Source organism: Lutra lutra, chromosome 9 (genome assembly GCF_902655055.1).
Source record: "Lutra lutra chromosome 9, mLutLut1.2, whole genome shotgun sequence".
In the NCBI taxonomy this organism is placed as follows: Eukaryota; Metazoa; Chordata; class Mammalia; order Carnivora; family Mustelidae; genus Lutra; species Lutra lutra.
In genome coordinates, this window is record NC_062286.1 from 28,180,792 (window position 1) to 28,201,619 (window position 20,828).

The window sequence follows — 20,828 nt, forward strand, 5'->3', positions numbered from 1 at the left end:
GTCTTAAGGAATACCAGGTAATTATAAATTTAGTAAGATTTTGATATGTGAAAATATATACCCAGTTGGATTATTTAATTCATTTACTATAATGTTAAAACTTTTTTTTGGTTCCTAAATGTACATATCTTCTTGTAAGCTAATAATTAGCACAGGCAATAAAAAGTAAAAAAAAAAAAAAAAAAAAAAAAGCTAAAAACAGAAACCAACAAAACTATGCCTGGTACTGGCTGTTTATGTCAAACATCCAACATTTTCTCCCATGGACATGACTAAGTGTAGGAATTAATACAGAACACTCATTTCACTAAAAATAAATAAATAAATAAATAAATAGTGATTTTGAGTTTTTTTTTTTTCAGTAAAAGTTGAATATCTTAAAAGGCATTTCTATTAATAATAGTAGCTAAAATCTATTAAATTTATACTATATCCTCTAACAGAATGTGATTACTAATCTAGCAAAAGCCCTGCCAATCAACTATTTAATTATAATTTTACAGATAAAAAAATGGATTCTTAGAAAAATTTAGTAATTTGTCCAAGAATTTTTGTTATGTCCTATGGCAGCGTCAAGATTTAAACCTACTTTTAAATGGCTTTGAAGTCTAATATTTGAGTGTTTTGTGAAGAATATTCAATACCTTAGTGGAAACAAATGGATATTACAGAACAACTCTCTTACTCCCACAAAATTGATAATAAATTTTGTAAACACTGTGTTGTAATGAAACAAGTGGCTTTACTCTAAAATTTCTCAGTATATTTAATAAGCAATATAAATTTCCAAGAGGGAAATATACCATGTGGTTTTTCCTAAACTAATAAGAAGACCAGTCCTTTTTTCAGAGGAGATAATCTTCTATGAATTTGAACTATGAATTAATCAGCCTGTATTATGTTCTGCTCTGCTCAAGTTCCAGAGTGGGCCATATTTATCAATTAGGTGAGTTTATAGTTTGCATAAATACTAAAAATACTTATCGACTGGCCAACTGATCGAGTGGTTAGACTATCTGGTCTTTTGCCAGTGTCTGCTTGGTTCACCAAACTCTGCCTCCCTTATCTCTTTAGTGAAGGCTATGAATGCCCACCTTATGAGCTCTGTCTTTCCTAGTCATTTGGAGGAAGTCTCTGCTCAGTCTCGTGCCAGGGCAGACATGGCCAGCTGTGTGATGCCAACCTGCTGGACCCTGCCCTATGTGGTTAATTGAATGCTCACTTTGATTTCTTTGGACCGAATGCTTGCCTGATTAGTACATGGTTAATAAACATAGGAAAAATAAATACCCAGTCTTATAATCAGAAATGTCAAATAAGGTGATTATGAGAGAAAAATCCTGTGTAATTAAATAGTTGTTACTATTATTTATTGAATTTTTATTTAGAAATTCAGAATGAGTAAATGGATTATGATATATGCAATATGACATACTTATTAAATTATTATAAAAATATTAATGGCCTAGAGGATGTTTATGATATCATGTGAATATAAAAGAAGGACATTTATATGCAGATTTTCTCAGTTTGGGTCAATAGGCAAATGATCTGAGATATTTTTGTAAACTGGTTATGGGGTGCTAGAATTCTGATTCTTTTTGTATTTTTGAGTTAAAAAAAAAACAAAAACAAAAGCCTCCCCAAAGTACTGTAGAAAATTCAGATATAACAATAAACACATTGGTGTAGTAAAACCTATATCAGTATATTTGTTCTTTCACTGCAAAACTGCTTTGAGCTTCAAATTACCAAATATTACTAAGCTTTCATTTTTACAAAATTTTTTCCAAGTGATTGTTTTTACGAGAGGGCTTTTACAAATACAAGTCTTTACAAATCTGCAATTATGCATCTAACTTTGGGTTGTCTCCCTATCTCTTTTAATTAAATTTCTTTATATTCCAATCTTCTACCTCTCCATATCTACCAATTCTCATATACATGCAGATCTACTTAGAAACAATCCTTTTAAGAAAATCATGTTAAAAATCCTACAGTGGTTCTCTATTGTGAGAAAAACTACATTCAGCTTTATCAAACAAAACCAAATTAAGTCCCAGGGGTTTGAATAGCTTTTCAAGAGAGCCTGATGACTGTCCTGGATGCCCTTGTATTTCTTATTGCGAGTTCTGCTCTTCTCAGCTTCTAGAAAGGACAGCTTTAGAATCCCATCTCCTATTTGTAACTGGCCTCAACCTCATTAGTTCAGAGAGATTCTTTATATTAGTGATAATTTGTTGCTAAAGGTTTTATGTGCGTGTGTGTGTGCATGCATGTGGATTGTTACTTGTGAGTTGCTTGAAATATTCTTTAGTCCGGTTGACAGGGACTTACTTTACTGGATTGCCCTCTTCTAAGAATGGGAGACAGGCTTTCAACTTTTCAGAATTGTCTGGCTTCTAGTTCAATTTCTATATTAAAATATTTGCTCAGACTTGGAACATAAAAATTGTTCAAATAATGAGGACCAGCTCACTCAGGAGCCGTATCTACTTCTAAAGTATTTGAAGCAGGTGGAATTTCAACTAGCTTTTTACAGTATTTCATATTTAAGTACAATATGTTTGGTGATTATCTGCTATTGACAGCCTACCTTCTTGCAGAAGTATTTCAATTAGCCTTTTAAGCCAACTGATTACTGAAGGTATCTTAGAAGCAAGTCTACTACCACTGTCACATTCAGAGCAGTGATTCAATTTCCTGGCTCACCAGTTAGGCCAGAAATCACAGTCTTATTATGTTTCCAGAAATTTATGATAAGAAATACTTGCTTTAAAATACTCTAACAGCCTGAGCCCTGCAGGTTGCCAGGAATTTAGGACATACTTTACAACTGCTCATTTACATCTATGCCACAATAAAATCAATTTTTGGAAGGAGGTGGATGATGGGGGGTTGGCAGGGCAGAGCAAAAGATATTAAAATTCAAGTAGCCTGCCTACAAGAATTTGATATTTCATGTGCAGCACAAGCAAGAAAGAACTCTGATGAATCGTTACTTTACAAAACAAAAACATTGTGAAGTTTATAATTGCCTTCATAGCTCTTTAATATAAACTATTACATGTCCTCATATTAGTTTGTTTAAACCTCATCCAAACTGAAAGGTAGATATTACTAGTCTGGACTTCTAAGGTGCAGAAATACTCCAAGTTCAAGGGATTAAGATGAGACTGATTTCAAGTTCTTGGGCTAAGGCAATAATGCATATTTCACTCCCAAAACCATGTTACTGGTATTGCATCTCACCATCAGTAAAGCTAATATAGATTTGGGAAGCCATGGTATGTAGACATTAAATAAATTATAAATAATTGTCTCAAGCATTACTACTGAAATGTCATAAATGTTTTAACATAATGCTAATGTGCCTCTGATTATAAAAAAATTAAGTGTACATTCACTAAAAATACAACATTTAGAAAAATATATAATAGACTATGAAATAACAAGATTATACAGAGAATACACGATATAATTTTCTAAAAAACTTATTGTTGAGATACAGCAGAGTTACTACTGAGTACATGTTTGCATGAGATTAATTGTGCATCCTCATCACCATTACTTTTAATAAATCATGGAGCATAAGAGAAACCATTCGGAGCTGGCTCAATCTATTGGATGGCGAAGATTCAGCCATTTATAACAATTTAAATGTCTTTTGTTAAAATCATAGTGAAGAGTCTGATGCTTTTAGCACATTAGTACTAGAATTATTGTTTTAATCCTCATGGGGAAAAATTTAAATTGAGGCTGATATATATATCATATGTCATATATGATATATATATCAGCCTCAATTTAACCTTTTCTTTTTTTTTAAAGTTTTGTTTTTATTTATTTATTTGACAGAGAGATATCACAGTAGACAGAGGCAGGCAGAGAGAAAGAGAGAGGGAAGCAGGCTCCCTGCTGAGCAGAGAGCCTGATGCGGGACTCGATTCCAGGACCCTGAGATCATGATCCGAGCCGAAGGCAGTGGCTTAACCCACTGAGCCACCCAGGCGCCCTAATTTAACCTTTTCAATTGGCAGCCCTCAATTCCATCAATATATAATTGATTATATATGTGTGTATATATGCACAATTTGTCATTTGAAAATTAGACTGTGATGGCATCGAATAACAATCTCCTCATGTAGATACATAGATAGCTTGCATCACAGTCTAATTTCAAATAGAAGAAGTGAGAATTCTTGCAGATACAGAGACCTGTGAGATAGGGCTCCATGGGTAAGGGTGGGGACATTAAGAAAATACAGTGAAATAGGACAGCCTTAAGCTTTTAAGTGAAGTAACAGCTACTCCACTGCTGTTTTGAGATCAACCAGGTTTTTGGTAAAGAACTTGGATACTTCCCTGTAATCTTTATTCTGGGAGAGTTGCTTGTCCTAGAACAGTAACTACTTTTCAGTCCTCTTATGGGGTCTCTGCTGGGGACAAAGATGAGGGCCATCAATCTGCACTTCCTCTTCCTACCCCGTTACTAGGTGAAGCCATTACTGCGTAGGCACAAAACAGAGATAAATGCCATCAACACCAAGAGATCGTAGAAATAACTTTTTGACTTCCACATAGCAAGGAACAAGGTTAACAATAAAAATGATATAGTATAATTTCATACTTGTTTTATTACGTCTTAAGGTATCATCAAAAGCATTTCCTTAAGATATCAAAAGTCACTGGGATGCCTGGGTGGCTCAGTGGGTTAAGCCGCTGCCTTCGACTCAGGTCATGATCCCGGGGTCCTCGGATCAAGTCCCGCAACCGGCTCCTTACTCAGCAGGGAGCCTGCCTCTCTCTCTGCCTTGACTGCCTCTCTGCCTGCTTGTGTGCTTTCTCTCTCTCTCTCTTTCTGGAAAATAAATAAATAAAATCTTTAAAAAAAATAAATAAAGTAAAAGTCATTAAAATTCCTTGAAATCATGACTTTAAAGGTGAATAAAATTTGTATGGAATTTCAGTGACAGTACTTTTTTTCTTTATTTGCTTTGAAGGTATCACCAGTATTTTTTGTTTTTATTTTTTGAATGCACTGAACAATTTTATGTAGAACTCTGTGCTTTTCCTTAGAATAAATCCCAGCAGTTGATTTACTGAGTCAAAAAATATTGCCATTTAAAATACTCTTGATATACATTGCCAATTTCTCCTCCAAAGAGATAGTCCTTTTTATAACTCCCGGCAGCAGAAGAGGCTGCACTGTTGCCAACCCTGCAAATAATCATTAAAAATGTATCCAGTGTCTTAAATTTGAATTATTTTGATTATTGAGCCTGAACAGCTTTATTTGCTTTTTCTAATTTTTCAGTTATGAACAATAATAAAATTATTTTCTTTATTATAATGCATTATGGGATTGTCACCACCATCTTGAATTTCTAAAAGTCATTGTTTAGGAGCAGCATAGAATAATGCAAAATGGATATACTTTTGATGCGGAATAATTTGGGGCTCAAATTCCAGTTCTGATTCTTAAATGGTTATAGATTACAGTATCTCTGAGCCTCCTATTCCTCAACTTTAAAAGTTATACTATTTTCAACTCTTAATTTCTGTATATCTAAAATATAACTGGTTATATAGTAGATACATAATTAAGACCTAAACAAACATGAATTTCTTATATGCCAGTACATAGAGATACATTTTATTAAATACATTTTGTCAAATTTAAACAATTTGGAGAATTTTCTATAGACTATCTCTTCAAATGAATTCCTTCTTTTGAGAGATTTTATTTATTTGAGAGAGAGACTGAGAGAGGGATAAAGAGAGATAATGAGCAGGGGGGATAGGTAAAGGGAGAAGCAGACTCCCTGCTGAATGGAGTTTGATCCCAGAATCTTGGAATCATGACCTGAGCCAAAGGCAGACTTTTTTTTGTTGTTGTTGAAGATTTTACTTATTTATTTGACAGAGAGAGGAGTCACAAGTAGGCAGAGAGGCAGACAGAGGGGGAGGGGGTGATCAGGCTCCCTGCTGAGCAGAGAACCAGATGTGGGGCTTGATCCCAGGACCCTGAGATCATGACCTGAGCTGAAGGCAAAGACTTAGCCCACTGAGCCATCCAGGCGTCCCCAAAGGCAGATGTTCAGTGGACCCAGCCACCCAGGAGCCCTTCAGATGAATTCTGATTGTCTTGTTACATCAAAGGTTGTTCGATTTCTGAGATGTTGGTGTCGATTTTGTTTGCAGCATCTGTAATGAGTGTGGGTGGAGGAAAGGAAGAAGATGTCTAAAAGCAAGTTGTGTTTCATGAAGTCCCTTTTAGAACAGGTTTCATGGTGACTGCCACCTTTCTGGACAAATGGAATGGTACTGAGGACTTTCTATGGAATTTTTGATCCACCTAAGAAGCATAATGTTCTAGGAAATGATGCGAATATTAGGAAGATACTAGTTTTTTGATGTGCTTGTTTAAAATCATGTAAAAAGAAAAGCAACTTCAGAGGCAATTTTTCCATAGTCTGTATTTTACTGGATTTAAAATCCGTATTTACTGGATTTTAACTCCTTAATTATCTTAAGTTTGATAAAATCTAAATACAATTTATAGAACCTACTCAGGAAATTTAAACTCTTCCACATAAGCCCTTAGTTTCTCTAGCCAGGTGAGTACTTTTAATCAGGAAACCTGGCCATCGCACACTGCTTCTGTATTTTGTAGGGTTTTGTTATGCAAAGTGTGGTCTGAGGAATGAAGGCCTCAGTTTCACTGGAAAGCATTTATGAATGTAGAATTGTCCCCACAGCAGATCTGCATTTAAATCTGCATGTTAGGAGGATTTCTAGGTGTTTCATAGTAGTAGTAAATGTAGTCATTAGGCAAAGAGCAAATGCATTTAGAAATCTTTATCCAAGAGTTTATATTAGTATTAAAATAAGAAAAGTATAAGTATTAAATAAGTAAAGACTCAGCAGATCGTTTACTTATCAAAAGTTATTGGGGTATACAATGTGTCAGACTCGTAAACGTCAGGATGACTCTGAAAAAAAAAAGCAGATAAAGTTATCACACTATGAGACTAACATTGGGAATACAGGAGATACCAGTAAGTAACCAAGGAAGAGTATTGGATTGTGTTAAATGTTGTGGATGTTTAAAAATAATTGTGTAAGAGAGGGAGAGAGAGAGCTATTTAAATAGTATAATCAGGGAAGGCCTCAATAATTTGACTTTTGAACAGATACTAGAAGGAGGTAAAGGAGAGAGCCATGCATTGATGAGTTGAATGTTGGTTCCATACAGAACACCTAGCAAATGCAAAGGTCCCAAAGTCGGGAACATTCTTGTCCTGCCAGCGTGGAGCTCATGTGGGGGAATGGAATGATCAAGAGAATTATATGAGGTGTAAATGACAGGTAGTAAATGATGGGTTAAGACATTGCAGGACACACTATAGGACATTGTAAGAACTTTAGCTTTTACTCTGAGAAAGCAAATCATGGGAGGGTTCTGAGCAGAGGAATGAAAAGATCTAATTTTTAAATATCCTTGTTCTCTGTTGAGAACAGTATAGGGAGCAAAGATAAAGGAGGGAAACCACTTAGAAGGTCATGGTAGTAATTCTGGGAAGGGCTGATTGCAGCTTATGTTAGGATGGCAGCTAAATGAATCTTGAAGGAAGAGGGAACAAGATCTTCAGATCCTTTAGTTGTGGAGTAGGAAAGAAATAAAAGTTAGTATTAATGATAACCCTTGGACAATACAGCCCTGCAGTAGCTTAAACCGTACCTGGTCTCCACCTTAGAGCAGTTAGAAGGCTACAATATGAATTTGTACTGCTCCTTTGTAACTCATATCACTTAAAATTTTTGGAATGTTCTTCATTAAATACTGAGATTTCCCATTCATGGCTCTTTTTTTTAAAAGATTTTATTTATTTGACACAGAGCAAGAGAGAGAGACAGAGCAAGCACAAGCAGTGGGAAGGTCAGGTAAGGGAGAAGCAGGCTCCCCACTGAGCAAGGAGCCGGAGGCAGGGCTTGATCCCAGGACCCCAGGATCATGACCTGAGCTGAAGGCAGATGCTTGCTTAACCACTGAGCCCCCAGGCACCCTCATTCAAGGTTCTTTTCAGGGAGTTCAGCTTCTAGCAAATTGATCATGCTATTATTGGACTAATCCTGACTGGAAAAAGTCCTGTATGTATAACCATGATGGTGAGGGAGATGACAAAAATTGTAATGAAATCTCATTATTTATTAAGATCACTTGATACTAAATTTTCTTTTGTATTTTTATTTAATTAAAATGTGGTATAATTGGATCTGTCAGGTGAAGTCTTCCAATTATTTACTCTTGTGAACTTAAACTTTTCCAAGTGTAGCATAATTCTAACAATTAGTAACATCTTTCTTTAACAGGTGTAAAATTCAGAATTCTTTTCATCTGAGTTAGTATCAAAATAATGTTAACCAAGATACTGATAAAATTTTTTATTATCTTAGTATCTACACTTAATATCAGCAAAGTTAAACTCTAAAGTTCAAACAAGTTTGTATTTTAAACTTTATTCTGAAAAAATATATAGACAGATACTGTGTACACTGTCTCTTGGATCTTTGATCCAACATACATCAATAGTGGCCAGTTATGTAACTTCAGTATAATATCCAAAGCAGGATATGGACAATGGCATATAATTATAAGCTCATCTGTATACTTTGTATTTTACCACTATAACAGCATACATTTGTGTGGGGGGCTATATGTGCAGATCTGTGCAATTTTGTTCAATACGGGGATGTGTGTAACTGCTAACTTCAAGACACGGGATGGTTCCATTAATACAAAAGAATTCCCTTATGCTAGTTCTTTGGGTTTAGGTATGTTCCCCACACTTTCATGCCTGCTGCCAGAAACCACTACTGTATTCTCCGTCTTTTTAGTTTTGCCATTTTGAGAATGCTGTACCAGTGAAATGATGCAATATGTAACTTCAGAAGTTGAATTTTAACTTGCTCTTGAGGATCCTGCAGGGTTGTTGCATGTATAAACGGTTCATCTTTCTTATTGCCAAGAAGCCCAGTTGATGTGCAGAGTGCATTCACCAGTTGAATGACCTGTGGAAAATATCCAGCATTTTGCTATTCCAAATAAAGTTGCTGTGAACATTCATGTGGAGACATTTGTGCAAATATATGTATATTTCTTGGGATAAATGTCCAAGCGAGCAATTGCTGTAGTGAGTGCACATTTAGTTTTATAGAAAAATGCCAAGCTATTTTCCGAAATGTCTCTAACAATTTATGTTGTCACCAACAGTGGATGAGAGATCCAGTTTCCCTGCATTCCTCGCCATTTGGTATGATCACTATTTTTTTTTTTTTTATTTTAGCTGTACCGCTATGTGTAAGGGTATTTTATAATAGTTTTAATTTCATTCCCTAATGGCTAATGATTTTGATTATTGCTTTAATGTGCAAATATTTGTCATATTTATTTCCTATTTAGTGAAATGTATGCTTATGTGTGTCTCCATTTTATAACTGAATTGCTTGCTTTTACTGTTGCATTCTGAGTTATTTATACATTCTAGATACTCGCCTTTGTCAGATATGGGGTTGCAAGTATTTTCTACCAGTCTGTAGTTGTCACGTCTTTCAACTGGGTCTTTCATAAGCAAAAACGGTTAATCATGATGAAGTCCAATTTATTATTATTTACGGATCATGTCATTTCTAAGAATTCTTTATTTAGCTGCATGCTGAAGATGCTCTCCTGTTCTATCTTTTCTGAGTTTTATTATATGTTTTATACTGAAATATAGGATTTGTTTTGAATTTCGTTTGTATATATTGTAGGTGCAGGTTGTGGTTCTTTATATGTCTGTTTATATCTAGTTATGCCATCACTGTTGATTGAAAAGATTATCCTCCATTTAAATTGCTTTTGTACTTTCTTCAAACATCAGTTGGACATGTTCATGTTAGTCTAGATTGGGTTTCTCTACTCTGTTCATCGATCTATGTATTATTTTTCCACCAAACCACAGTGATTTTGATGACTGTAGACACAGTAAATCTTGGCGTAACGTTGAAAGAAATTCTTACCATTTTTTTGTTTTTAGCATTTTACATAGCATATATGTTACTGTTTTAGTTCCTTTCCCTTTCCATATAATTTTAAACATAACTTGTCTTATATATAGTGTTTTGATGTTAGTCTTCATACTAATTGGAGAGCAGTAGGTCTTTACTATATCAATCTTCAAATCCACATATCTTCAAGTCATTTATTTAGATATTTGAAAATTTTTCATCAATGTCTTATAACTTTCAGCATATTGATCATGTATGTATTTTACTTGGAGTCATAACTAGGTATTTCTTTTACCTTAATCCTACCCCCCAAATTGCAGTATAATCAACATTCATTGTTATATATGTTTCAGGTGTACAACATAGTGATTCAGCAATTCTGTACATTACCCAGTACTTGTTAAAATTAAGTGTTATCACCATCTGTCACCATACAACATTATTACAATATTGACTGTTTTCCCTACACTGCACTTTTCTTCTCTGACTTACTTTCAAAAATGGGAGTTTATGCCTTTTAATACTCTTTATTTCACCTGTCCCCCAACCACCTTCTCTCTGGCAACCACCAATTTATTCTTTGTATTTAAGAATCTGTTGTTTGGGGGCGCCTGGGTGGCTCAGTCAGTTACACAGCTCCCTTCAGCCTGCCTTGGGCTCCCTGGTCGGTGGAGAGTGCTTCTCCCTCTCCTTCTGCCTGCTGCTCCCCTACTTGTGCTTTCTATCTCTCTGTCAAATAAATAAATACAATCTTGAAAAAGAGGGGCACCTGGGTGGCTCAGTGGGTTAAGCCGCTGCTTTCGGCTCAGGTCATGATCTCAGGGTCCTGGGATCGAGCCCCGCGTCGGGCTCTCTGCTCAGCGGGGAGCCTGCTTCCTCCTCTCTCTCTGCCTGCCTCTCTGCCTACTTGTGATTCTCTCTGTCAGATAAATAAATAAATCTTTAAAAAAAAATCTTGAAAAAGAAAAAGAATCTGTTGTTTGTTTCTTCCATTCTTAAAATTCCACATTTAGTGAAATCACATGGTATTTGTCTTTCTTTGTCTTATTTTACTTAGCATAATATTCTGTAGATCCATTCATGTTGCAAATGATAATGATCTCATTCTTTCTTATGGCTCAGTATATTTCCATTATACCACACACACACAGACACAGACACAGACACACACACAAACACACATACACAGCACATCTTTATTTATCAGTGGACATGGGTTGCTTCCATATCTTGGCTCTGGTGAATAATGCTGCAATAAACAGGGATGCATATACCTTTTTGAATTAGTATTTTCATTTTCATTGATTAAATACCCAGTAATGGAATTACTAGATCACGTGGTATTTCTATTTTTAATTTTTACAGAAATCTCCATACTTTCTTCCACAATGACTACACCAGTTTACATTCCCACCATCTGTGCATGAGGGTTCCTTTTTCTCCACCCTCACCAGTGTGTTATACCTTGTATTTCTGATTCTAGCTATTCTAAAGGTGTAAAGTGATATCTTGTTGTTTTGCATTTCCCTAATAATTAGTGATGAACATCTTTGTGTGTGTCTGTTGGCCACCCTTAGGTCATCTTTAGAAAAATATCTATTCAGGTTCTCTGCCCATTTTAAACCAGCTTATTTAAATATTTTTAGTGTTGAGTTGTACAAATTGTGTAAATATTTTCAATATTAACCCCTTACTGGTTATATCACTTGCAAATATCTTCTCCCATTCAGTAGGTTGCCTTTTTGTTTCATCTATGATTTCCTTTCCTGTGCAAAAGCTTTTTATTTTTATATAGTCCTGATGGTTTGTTTGTTTATTTATTTATGGTTTCCTTGCCTCAGGAGACCTATCTAGAAAGATGTTGCTAAGGCCAAGGTCCAAGAAGCAATTGCTTTTGTTTTCTTGTAGGAGTTTTATGGTTTCAGATCTTACATTTGGGTCTTTAATCCATTTTGGGTTTATTTTGTATATGGTGTAAGAAAATGGACCAGTTTCATTTTTCTGCATGGAGCTGCTCAGTTTTCCTAACACCATTTATTAAAGACTATCTTTTATATAATCTTGTATATTGTATATTATTGCCACCTTATTTATAAATTGACCATTGTTGGTTTATTTCTGGGCTCCGTATTTTCTTCCATTGATCTGTGTGTCTTCTTCTTCTTCTTCTTCTTATTATTATTATTTCCCAGTACCATACTGTTGTGATTACTACAGCTTTGTAGTATATCTTGACATCTGGAATTGTGATACATACAATTTTGTTCTTTTGCAAGATAGCTTTGGTCACTCTGGGTCTTTTGTGGTAACATACAAATTTTAGTGTTCTTTGTTCCAGTTCTATGAAAAATACTGTTGGTACTTTGACAGGGATTGCATTGAATTTGTAGGTTGCTTTGAGTAGTATGGACATTTTAACAATATTCTTTCAGTCTTTAGAGTGAGCCTTCCAGTGATTTGATTCTTAACTTATTTCAATTGTTGCATTTTTAAATTCTTTAGTTTACACTGGTAATTTTTAATGTTTTGTGTTTCCTTGCACAGATTTTCTGTTTTCCTTTAAAAAAAATTTTTACTTATTTAGCAGAGGGAGAGAGCACAAGCAGGGGGGGTGTCAGGCTGAGGGAGAGGGAGAAATAGGCTCTCAGCTAAGCAGGGAGCCTAATGCGGGGCTCCATCTCAGGACTCTGGGATCATGACCTGAGCCGAAGGCGACGCTTAACCCACTGAGCCCCCCAGGTGCCCCTCTGTTTTCCATTTTTAAAAAACATCTTCATAATTATACATGGAAGCATTTTTATGATGTCTGTTTTAAAATTCTTATCAAATAATCCCCACATCTGTGTCATCTCACCATTGGCAGCTCTTGGTTGTCTTTTCTTGTTGTGATTTTCCTGGTTTTGGGTATGATGAATGACTTTGGATTGTGCACGGATTATTTTGGAGATTATGTGCTAAGACTCTGAATCCTGTTTAATCTTATTTTTTGCACATAAGTCACCCTGTTTGGTTGTTGTGCAGGTTCAGGTGGAGGTGGATTTTTACTTCCCTGTTAGACCCCACTAAAACCATCCTGATAAGAGCTGATTCACACTGCCTCACTGAATATGATTAAGGTCCAAGTGCAACTCTCTCCCCAGCCCTGTAAACACTCCCAGCGAAGGCAAAGAAAGCATCAACTAGCATTACCTCATTGCCACTGAGAGAGGAGTAGGCTCAGCTTCCTTCTGGACCTTGATAAAAACAGGAGGTGCTCATCTCCTATCACTTCATTTCACTGTATTGATGCTGGCAGAGGTGGAATTTTAGCTCCTTGCTAGGCTTTGGTGATATGCGGGAAAGTCAGGGTGTAATAGAGTTCAGACTAACCCCACTTGGTTCTCCCTCTTTCAGTCTTGATGCTGCTGGATGGTGATAGTGGTTCAGATTGCTGCTGCTTCCTACTAACACTACCTGGGCAAAGAAATTGAGTCAGAGGAAGGGGAGCACTGCTACTTGCTTCCATCCACCTTTAAAATTCAGCTCCCAACTTGGCCCCACCAACACCATCCTGGTAGAGAAATTTGAACACTGTAGCTTGCTTCTATCAAGACAGTCAGAAAATCAGCTCCTCATTTATCTACTGAAACTGCTAGGGTGAGTGGGTCAGTTCTTCCACTACTCTTTGACTAAAGTAGGGTGCATATTGTTAAAAAGTTTTTTTTGTTCTACTAGCCCACTCTTTCCAGGTCACTTTAGCTGGGGAGCAGGCATTTCTGGAAGTGCGGTGTTTGTTTTGTCTCTACCTGTTTCAGCTCTGGGATGGAGGCTTTTTTCTAGCTCCCCATCTGGGAGGCAATAAGGAAACCCAGAGAAAAGGGGCACCTGGCTGGCTTAGTCAGTTAAGCATCTGCTTTTGCATCAGGGTCCTGGGATAGATCCCTGCATCAGGCTCCCTGCTCAGAACAGAGGTGGAGGTGGGTGCGGAGTCTGCTCGTCCCTCCATCCCTTCGCCCTCCTCAACTTGTGTTCAAGTGCGTTTGTGTGTGCTCATTCTCTCTCTCTCTCCCTCTCAAATAAATAAATATTCTTTTAAAAAAAAATAAGGAATCCCAGGAGAGTCACCACCATCTTTTCCCTCAAGCACCAAGGTCTGTGTTTGGTCATCCTTTTCCTTTCCGCATATATTAGTTTCCTAGCACTATCACAGTAAATTGCCACAAGCTGGGTGCCTTAACACAACCGAATTTTATTCTCTAACAGATCTGGAGGTTAGAAGTAAAAAATGAAGGTGTTGGCAGGTTCATGTTCCCTCCAGAGGTTATAGGAAGAGCATCCTTCCATTCCTCTTCCAGGTCCCGGTGTTCCCTGGCTTGTGACAACGTAACTGCAGTTTCTGCTCCAACTTCACATGACCTTCCCCCTGTGTTTCCTCTAAGGACCCTGGTTATTAGATTTAAGTCTCACTCGAATCCAGGATGATATTATCTGGACATCCTTAATTTATTTACATCTCAAAGATGCTTTTTCCTAATGATGTCAAATTGGTGTGCTCCAGGGCTGAGAACTTAAGACATCTTCTTGAGGGACACCGTTCAGTCAACTATAGCAATTTTCAGAGCCTTTTTACATTTGTTCCTTGTGTTTTGTCCAGGATGTTTTTATTTGCAAGAGGAAGGACTTGGGAGGAATGGAGCCACCCCAAACCCTGTTTCCTTTTTAACACTTGAGTTCGTTGTGTGTGTGGGTTCTACTGAGCACTGTTACATTGTAATAGGTGTTTTAACTATTCTTTTGAGTGATAGGAACAAACTTCCTATGGAATTCTGAACACAAAATAGTCCCAGACGCAAAAGAAACATCAATGACTCAAGGGTTTTTTTCTTGGTTTATTAATTATGTCCTCTCTCTTCTCTTCTACTTAATGGTTGTATCAGTTACTCATTACCACCACAGTGCTGCATAAGAAACCATGCCAAGATTTTGTTGCTTAAAACAATAACAATTTATGAAGTAGTGTGCATGCAGGTCAGCCTTGTACTGAGATCAACTTGGTGATTCTTGTGGCTCAGCTTATCTAGTAAGTTTTCAGCTGGGATGACTGAAATGATTCACTATCATTTGTTCCTCACCATCCAGAAAGTTCACGAGGATGTGGACTTTTTGGTTATGGCAGAGAACATGAAGGAGCAGAAGCATGCAGGTGTTTTCGCAAGCCTCTGTGTCCTATACGCTATCATCCTGTTGGCCAAAACAAGTTACGTGGCACGGCCCAGACTGGAAAGATGAGGTTACGTTGCAGCTGGGGTGATTCCCGTAATCATCTACCATGGCACTGCTTTGGTTCTGCGGTGCCAAATAGCATGCTTGCTGTGATGTCATCTACAACCAGAGAATGAGTTTCTTGGTCTACTGACTTACCTCAAACAAAAATTCATGTCAGTATCCATGACACTGTACTTCTACATAATACATATGTTGCTTTCTCAGCACTTTCTTCTCCCTTAAATTTTAAATAGCACTCCCATCTATTTGTAGCTGAATATATTATGATTTGAATATCTTGGGAAGCCAGGGAGAACTCACTTCAAAACATTGTTATTATTAGAATAATTAAATAAGAGGCTGATACGGTATTTAAAATGAATCTTACTATTTCTACCAGTTGCTTGCTGTGTCCTATCAGGCAAGTTTATCATTCCCTGTTGGAATTGCTCCAGCTGTGAACTCTCTAGTATGAGTTGTTCTTTGCTTCAAACCATTCAGGAAGTTACCTCTGCTCGCACAGTGTTAAAAGGAGTCTTCTGGCAATTATTTAGGCAGATTTGTTAGAAGAGAATATCCTTTTTTTTTTTATCAAAGGGCTAACCCTTGCTGTTTTAATGAATGTTATTTCTTTTCACTTAATGCTGGAAGGGGAGATTATTGTAAACAGAAGCTGTTTTCATCTGTATAAAATAATTTATAAACTCATGACTTATTTCTTTGGAAACACTTTGAAACAGCAGTGCATATGGCATGTGAAGATGATGAAGCATTATTAAAATAAGAACTCCTGTCTCACAGACCTTAATGGATGTGACTGACACAGCTATAGTTTTAAAACATGAATCTATTTTTAATTTTAAAATACTTTGTTTAAATTAAGGCAGGGATGTAAAAGGCGCACAACCAGCCAGAGACTCATTCGAATTCTATTTTAATGTTCAACAAACTGAATGCAGTTATACATTTTAGAAGTTTGTGTATTTTTTTTTCAAGTTTCATGGAAAAATAGCTTTTGGGTTTTCCCAATATATTAGTCATGACAACATCAAACTCTTCATCTTCAAAGAAACTGAAATGCAGAATTCATTTTGGATGCCAGCCATTTTTTATGTCATTTTTATTTATTGACGAAGTATTTCAGGGCATGGCTAAATTTAGGGCCCTGTACTATGATGAACTTTCTGAGTCAGAGTTTTCCTGGTGTCCATCAGGAATTCAGATTTCATCACAGCTTATCAAAAGCCAAGAGCTCTCTCTAAAAAAATAGTTGTTTACCAATGTAAAATGGGAGTTTCCTCTTGATTTGTCTGCTACGGATTGCCGTAGGATCTAACAAAACCCATTGGCAAAGCAAAAAGAAGTATTCAAAATGAGTAGTTACTGGCCAAAGAGAGTATCTGTCAGTTTGGTAGAGAATTCGCAGAACTTGCCCTGGAATTCACAGGTCAGGTAGTGCCTGAAATTCCCCCATATTCTTCAGGATATAGCAGGCTCATTGAATCCACTAGGTCATAGAGGACCAAATGGTAGACCCATTTTATCACTGGGCCTGGACCTTGTAAAAGAGCCTCTTTCCCTGGCACACGCAGAGCTGGGAGCCTTTCAGATCATTTGTAAATGAGTCAGGAACACATATCCCAAATGTAGAATATATTCCCAGTACAATGCAGAGAGGTCCAGTAAATATTTTACTTCTTTCTTAATGTTAAAACATGTAACAAATCCTTCACTGTGGAGGCATAACCCAGTATAATTTAACAGACTTTGTTAAATTAGCAATATTCTAGAGTTTTATAGGAAATTATCCACTTTGATAATATGTGTTTGCCAAGTCTCTAGGGTAGCTGTCACCCTAAAAATGCTTAATGCATATTTGCCATAGGACCCCATCACTCAACTTCCAGATATATGCCCAGGAGAAATAATAATATAGGTCTTCACAGGATTTGTGGGCCAATGTCCATAGTAGCATATTCATAATAGCTAAAATGTGAGGACAACCCAAATGGCCATGTGAATGGAATACAAAAATAGGGTATATCCATACAACAGAGTATTATTTAGCAATAAAAAAGGAATCAAGTACAGATACATACTACAACATAGTTGAACTTTGAATATATTATGGTAAATGAAAGGAACCCAACAGAAAATCTATATATTGTGTGATTCCATTGTATGATATGATCCAAAATTAGTGAATTTTATGGTATGCAAGTTACGCTTCAACTAGTCCATTTTTAAAAACTTATCCTACAAAGTAATTTCAGAAAATTCTTCTTAATTGAGGAGTAAAAACAATCTTTATTTTACAGACATATGGGGTATCAGAATAACAAGTCCCAATGCCATAGGTTAGAAGTGTTCAATGGGGTCTGGCTAGGTTTGGTTAAATAATATTTTCAGAAACCATTCTCTGTAGTAAAATCGAATGGAACTTAAATCAAGAAATTTTTTATGCAGGTGAGAGAAGGGTTGATAAACTAGGGGAGAATGAGGCAACCCAGAGATTAGTGGAAAGCTAACTTTAATTCTCCTCTCACAGGACAAATGGAGCTGTAGTTTACTGGGATCTGGAGCCCTGAGGTCACTGTCAGATAACTGTCAGAAGCAGAGATAGACAGAATTGCCTGCTTTTTCTCTCTTATCCTCCTATGTTCCTTCAGTGCCTTCTGTTGGCTTAACTTGAATCGAAACCAGTATTTGGGTCTATCATTTTCCTTGCTACACACAGAAAAGCAAAGAAAAGTTAGGAGTGGATCTGAGGCAAAGATACCAAGAACTGACACGTTGGAGTTAAATTCAGCATTTATGTCCCACTTACCTTTTAACCCATACCGCTCTTCCTAACACCAAGGTTCTGCCTCTTAACAGACATCTCTAACATTCTTTTTAAGCCCATCTCAGACCTTGCATTGTCCAACACAGTTTCAAACAGTGATTACATTCTCTTAAAAAACCCTAAAGAAAACATATACTCTGCTATTCAACTTACAGTTACAAATCATTTTCTTAGTTTTAAAATTATCTCCTGTTTAACTTTCCCAGGTCAGTTAAAACTACTGTGAAGACAAAGCTTATGTCATAGATAATAATACCTAGAAGAGATGACAGTTAGAATATTTAGAACATTATGGGGTTTCAAAAACTGTCATTATAAAATATTTGTTTTCTGGAAAGTGTCAGGACTGAAATTAAGGGGTGACCTTTCGCACAGAATGGCAAATTAATATTCATGGGGTTTTTTGGTGCTTCAGTTTGTTAATTGTGAAGATATGCCTCTGACTTGGCAAGTTTCATTTCCCATTGTGCTAATACTATAAAGGTACAAAGCACTGCTCAAAGGTAACACTAGGTTTCTTCTTTAATTTTAATTTTATTCATTCCATACAATGAGTAAAGTTAATCAGGTGGCAAAAGAAGTTCTCGGAAGGATCCATAATGTAGAATCCTATGACCTAGATAAGGAGCCATTAGAAACAATAGGATAGCTCAATACCCAGGGAGGAGTCATTGGAACAAATTTTTTAAAGCCAATAAATTGCTTATCTTGAGAAAAGGGAGTGATAATTACATTCACAAAGACCTAGAAATTGATATATTAGATTGTACCCCTGGTTTACCCAGTACAAAGTTCACTTATTAAATGGAATGCTAAAAGGCAAGAGAAAGGCCTTCGTAGCTGGGATGTTCTGTTTCACTTTAGTATCTATCTATGTCTCTGCCTTGTATAAATTAGCCCAGATGTTTCTGGAAACCATTAAATAGCCTACCAAGACATAGTTTGCTGTATTGTTTCCATAAGTTTATAATCCATTATTCAAGGTCGTATTTCCTTTATAAAGCAAAACAAATACACTGTCTAGAAAGACTGGGTTGCCAGATTCAAAAGATGCCAGTTTCCTTTCTTAGCTTCTAGCTTCATCTCTTCACTGTTTTCATGGGTCCTTTTTATAGGAGCTGTTGGTAAATCAAATTGATCTATTACTCTTTTCCTTTCAAGTTTATTCTTATTTTGTGTTGATGCGCCAGCTGGTAATTTGAGCAGCAGCCATCAGTTAAATAATGCAAAACATTAGTCTGAATATAGAATGTTAGTCAAATTTCAGTGTACATATTTACTGATTTATTTATGAATATTTTAAAAGGTTGATAAATTCTGGCTTAAAAATTTTTGCAGGGTTATATATACAACTTTGTCTATTTACACTGTTAGTAATGGGGAAATTAGTGTTAGACTGGGAAACACAATAAAAAGGACCAGTTGTGAGAGGAAATCAAGCATTTATATGTAGCCAAGCAAAGAAAGGAAAAAACAGCCAAACCAATTAGTCCAGTTGGCTAATGCTCTTTTTAATGAATGATCTGGGCAGCTGCACTGTTAGCTTGGGGGGCATAATCTAATGCAGATTGGGTTGAACTTTCTCAATTATGCTGAGTAATTCTAGCATGCTACATTTTATTTAAGATGATTGTGGCCTTAGTCTCCTATACCTAACTCTGGTTTTATATCCAATTGTGTATTAGTAATAGTTTGGTAGGATTATGTCTAAGTAGTTAATACCATATCCTTGAATGCTGTATTTACCAAAGTATCTGCAAGGAGGGCTAAAGCCTCTTTAAGGTATGTATCTATATATTTCAAAGGTGATTTGTGTAAGTTATTTACTTTTAAGAATTAAGATGGCTTAGTCGACATAGAAGAAGAATTTATTGGTTGAATTATTGAAATAAGTATTAATGTTACTTTAGGTTTGAAAAATATTCAGTCTCATTATGTGATGTGAATAGAGTTATCTGCAATCACAGATGGAACTGGGGTCGAAATTCCACACCTCTGAGAACTTTGAATTCTTCTACTTGAGTCTTAATATTGAAGCTTCTCAAAATTAATCAGAATATATTAGAATATAATTATGTAGCAATCCTTTACCCAGAAAGTTCAAATGCAAATATTGCTTCTTCGCTGAGTACAGAGATTGGTTAGGTAAGAGAATTGCATTTTAACTGAGAGTACTATATTCTTACTCATTTATTCAAATTAGTGTAATTATTATCTAACTAATTAGCTGGAAACATGACTTATTCTATTATTCATTAAATGTGAAAATTCTTCCCAGAAAAAAAGAACTGTACGTGAAAAAAAATGATCTAGAGACTCTATAAAACTACTGATAGAAAGCTGATAATACCAACTTTACTTTAGGAATACTTTTAGTTAAGTAAAATGGCAAAAATGGAAATAGGTGGATTTTACCATTGGTGAGTTATTTAGAGGATGTTGTTTTGATGTGAGGAAGCAGAGGTGAATATATAGCATTCTACATAGCATAGAATCGATTTGTTGATATTGGGAGATTATACTTTATAATTACCAGACTATTGGATTATACCTTTAAATACTTATATAACTTAAATACTTAAATACCTTAAATACTTAAATACCTTTAAATACTTATATAACTTAAATACTTAAATACCTATATAACTATATAGCAGCAGCACTAAAGAATTAAAAATACTTAATT

General features: G+C 36.0%; 1 protein-coding gene across 1 annotated transcript in view; it reads right to left on the minus strand.

The window, feature by feature from the left end:
- Nucleotides 1–6,935: 6,935 nt before the first annotated feature.
- Nucleotides 6,936–20,828, minus strand: part of LOC125109785 (40S ribosomal protein SA-like) — a 134,732-nt gene continuing 120,839 nt past the window's right edge. Inside the window, exon 3 of the mRNA XM_047746934.1 lies at nucleotides 6,936–6,995. Within this exon, the coding sequence (XP_047602890.1) occupies nucleotides 6,936–6,995 (60 nt within the window). The remainder of the gene's footprint in view (nucleotides 6,996–20,828) is intronic.